Here is a 3,817-nt window from a genome sequence, read left to right on the forward strand (position 1 = left end):
ATAAAGAAACGTGTACGAAGCACCCGAATGATGTGTGTTCTTGTGGGGGTACCCACAGTTCTAATTGATACACAAGCGCGAATGATCTTAATAGGAAGCAGTAATATCAAAACTGCGGTCGTTGGTGTGCTTGGTATGGGACTTCTCGAAATTTCCTTCCGTCTAGGTAAAGCAAAATTTTTGCAGTGGATTATCTCTCAACGTGAAAAAGCACTTTTACGCCATAATGACGGACTTTCGAGCGCTGTTCCACGAGGCCGACCGTCTCTAACATCGGGACACATGGAGTTTGAAACGTGGCGTCGTCAGCTAAAATCGTTTCATGCTGCGGAGCTTAATGCGGATATGTACGCCGAGTATATCGCGATCGGCTGCTCTGCCTCCATTTTATTTTTCTTTGGCAATCATCCGCACTATGCGCTTCTAAGACAGTCGTACACTACGACAGAACTTGCTGATTTGTCGACTTGGCGCTTGAATCAACTGAAGATGCTAACGTTTCAACTGGGCATCGAAGTCGTTGTCGACTACATTTCGATCGTATTAGAGATGGCAGCTGGTCTGGAGTTTGATCACATCAAAAATCTGGGCTCGTTCCTTGCCGTATTGTTCATGGTTACGGCAGTTATGAACATTACGATCTCGATTGGTATTTATCTGAGCTGAGCTAAATTCCGCAATTGCAAACGTATTTAGACCTAACTCAATCCAGATTAGTCATTCTAAAGCTGATTTAAAACGACTGTCCACATCGAAAGTATTTTCTCCCTTACCAATGTGAGCAATGTTGTTACAAGTGCATGACACTTACCTTGTGTCATCCCGAGAGGAGATCGACTGTGCGCAGACTGCAAGACAAGCGCCACCCGATGGCCAATCGAAAAAGCGAAACTCCTGTGTGGTTCGACTTTTGCCTACGCCTTGAGAATGCAGACAACCGTGATGAGGAGTGCTGCTGGAAATGTTACATGCGCTTGGGTTGCAAACGGATTATATTTTCTTGGCAACATTCCCTCTGGAAAACCTTCACGTGATCAGACACGAGGCAAATTTATAGATGCGAACTCAGTATGGGTTATGATAAATATTTGCTTCCAGCACCATGTTATCTCTTTCGATTCATACAAGATCACACGCGTCAACCCGCTGTGTGAATTTGTTTCTAAAAAAAATTCGGCTATGGGAACTACCACGTACTTGTGACTGTGATTTGCTTAGTTTATCGCGTCAAGTCATCCATTCTGGCACTCAAATGCTCCGTTGACAGCTTCTACCTATCAGAATACATTGCGATCACAACAGAAACGATATTTTACCGAGAGGCACGGGAAGGGCATGATCGTCGTTTGCATGGAGGAAGATAAAAGCAAGCAGTCTCCGTTGAGCAGGTCAATCTCTAAATTTCCGCCAGATTTTCGATCTCTATGGTGCTGCCAATCAAGCTACGGTAATCAATTCCTTTACTAATTGAAGTAGCTTGAGCTTTGTCTTGGCTCTGGTCTGTTTCTTGGTAGTAAAAATCGCTTCACTAGGCGGTTCGACCAAGACGGACAAGACGACACCACGCAGTCGGTCGATGGTCAGATATTCTGAGGAAAACGAAATGAAGCAATAGGAAGCAATAGGGAGAAACGAAATTAGCATTAGCACGACTCGACAGAACGCCCACATTGAATCTGCAACAAGTAAGTTATCTGCGACTGTCCGGAGTACCATTTGCCCGTACAAAATGCTTCCGAGAGCGTCAACTTTATAACCCTCACAATAAAATACAATACATTGGGATAAGATTTGACAGGTTTTGACTCCGGCCATTGATTGGCGTTGGCCGTCGCGCATCTGATGGACAGACGTCATTCCTCATACCGACCGACACCTTCCGCATCGCCGTCCGACGCATTCCGACATGGTGGTGGCTAGCGACGTTTTCCCGCTGGTGCATGCGCTGCTGACCAGTGCCGGTCTCAAGAAGTCGGCGGCCGCGCTGGCCAAGGAGGCCAAGCTGCAGCCCAAGGCGTTCAAGAGCGAGCACGACCTGCTGGACGTGTATAATTTCTACCTGACGCACAACATGAAGAAGGCCAAGGTGCCGGCCACGTCGGTGGTGGACGCGGCCAAGCGGACACAGAAGAAAAAGGCCAAGAGCAGCAGCTCCAGTGACAGTTCCGACTCGTCCGAGGATAAGAAGACCTCGGCCAAGAAGGTCACGTCCAGCAGTGAATCCTCGTCATCGCAAGATTCCGAGGAGGAGAAGCCGAAGGCCAAGACTGCGGTTAAGAAGGAGGAATCGTCGTCCAGTTCGGATTCGGATTCGGACGATGAGTCGGAAGAGGAAAAGCCGGCTACGAAGACGGCGGTAAAGAAGGAAGAGTCTTCGAGCTCGGATTCGGACTCGGATGACGAGTCGGAAGAGGAGAAGCCGGCCGCTAAGAAAACTGCCGTCAAGAAGGAGGAATCCAGTTCGGATGACTCATCCGATTCGGACGATTCGTCGGATGAGGAGGAGAAGCCGACCAAGAAGGCTGCTGCTGACAAGAAGAAGGCTGTCGTTAAGAAAGAATCGAGTTCAGATGACTCATCCGACTCGGATGATTCGTCGGATGAGGAAGAGGAGAAGCCAGCTAAGAAGGCTGCTGGAAAGACGAAGGCTAAGGCTCAGGAGAGCGACTCTTCCAGCTCGGATGATTCTTCGGATTCGTCCGACTCGGACTCTTCGGACGATGAGAAGCCCAAGTCCAACAAGCGCAAGGCTGAAGCTCCTGCTGCCGAGAAGAACAGCAAGAAGGCGAAGCGTGACGCCGAGTCCAGCTCGGATGACAGCTCGTCGGACTCTTCGGATTCCGATTCGGATTCGGACTCCGATTCGGATTCGTCGGAGGATGAGGAAGCTCAGAAGAAGGAGGCTGCGCGTCGTGAGCAGGCCGCTAAGGCCGCTCTGGAGTGGCAACCCAAGAAGATCGAGAAGGTGGCCACAAATGCCAAGGCGGCAGGCACCCCGTTCCAGCGTGTGGACGGTGAGTACTGGTCGCAGAAGATCGTGGACGACACGCTGCGTGACAACAGCTACGAAGGCACTTTCGGCGCTGACGGAGTAGGCGTCAAGGCCAACAACAAGCTGCTCAAGACCCGTGGTAAGGACTTCACCAAGGGCAAGAACAAACTCAAGCGTTCGACGTACATGTGCGGCGCCATCAGCATGGCTTCCAACTCGTTCAAGTTCGAGGACTAGAATCAAAGGATTCCCTTATCATCCCTTACTTTGCGATAGTACAACCTATAGAATATAATTCTCGTTACATTTTCCTTTACTTCAGTGGCTTTCGAGACTGGAAACTAGTGTCTGCAGCTCTTTTAGACCCCGAGTTGAAGGCTGCCAAGTGTCCAGGCAGGGGAACTCGTTTGTCAGCGTTGAAGCTGAACTCGAGCTCTTCAAGTTGAGCGCCATAGCGTTTGAGTCTGAAACACGAAGGCCGGGAACGTAACGTTCCGGTGCCTTGGTCTTGTCACCAGTGCCAAACATCGCAGCTGATACCTGCTTCGTCCGCAGTTTGTACGCGAACACTTTAGCCTGTAGCAGCTTCTTCTCTTGTATCAAGAGTGAATCTGCTGACTGCTTTGTTTCTCCGGCCTTCGAAAGCTCAATAGCACGCGCGATATCCTTGTGTGCAAGGTCGAATTCGTCCTTCAATCTGTAAGCCTGGGCTCGACGATAGAGTGCCTTGACGTTATTCGAGTCAATTTCGAGTGCCTGGTTGGCGTGATGCACTGCATCATCCAGATGCATTGTCTTGAGTCGGCAAGCAGCGAAATTGAGCAG

The 3,817-nt window shown here is 49.8% G+C and overlaps 3 protein-coding genes across 3 annotated transcripts in view; 2 read left to right on the forward strand and 1 right to left on the reverse strand.

Annotated features, from left to right (window-relative positions):
* Positions 1 to 282: 282 nt before the first annotated feature.
* On the forward strand, positions 283 to 666 carry PPTG_18288 (hypothetical protein; the record flags this gene model as incomplete). The annotated part of the gene is made up of 1 exon (XM_008916345.1): positions 283 to 666. One exon carries the CDS (start codon positions 283 to 285, stop codon positions 664 to 666), a length of 384 nt encoding a protein of 127 aa, XP_008914593.1.
* Positions 667 to 1,825: 1,159 nt separating this feature from the next.
* Positions 1,826 to 3,309, forward strand: PPTG_18289 (hypothetical protein). Its single transcript, XM_008916346.1, has one exon. The coding sequence runs from the start codon at positions 1,907 to 1,909 to the stop codon at positions 3,227 to 3,229; it is 1,323 nt and encodes a 440-aa protein (XP_008914594.1). The 5' UTR covers positions 1,826 to 1,906; the 3' UTR covers positions 3,230 to 3,309.
* A 1-nt stretch (position 3,310) lies between these two features.
* PPTG_24316 (hypothetical protein) overlaps positions 3,311 to 3,817 on the reverse strand; it is a gene marked incomplete at both ends in the record, with an annotated part of 2,557 nt that continues 2,050 nt past the window's right edge. The window contains one exon of the mRNA XM_008916347.1: positions 3,311 to 3,787. Coding sequence (XP_008914595.1) covers positions 3,311 to 3,787 — 477 coding nt within the window. The remainder of the gene's footprint in view (positions 3,788 to 3,817) is intronic.

The sequence above is a fragment of the Phytophthora parasitica genome, assembly GCF_000247585.1.
Source record: "Phytophthora parasitica INRA-310 unplaced genomic scaffold supercont2.82, whole genome shotgun sequence".
Taxonomy (NCBI): Eukaryota; Oomycota; class Peronosporomycetes; order Peronosporales; family Peronosporaceae; genus Phytophthora; species Phytophthora nicotianae.

What these genes read in the sequence shown, in the direction of transcription:
- PPTG_18289 (XM_008916346.1), top strand. Translation starts at nt 1,907, where the DNA reads ATGGTGGTGGCTAGCGACGTTTTCCCGCTGGTGCATGCGCTGCTGACC.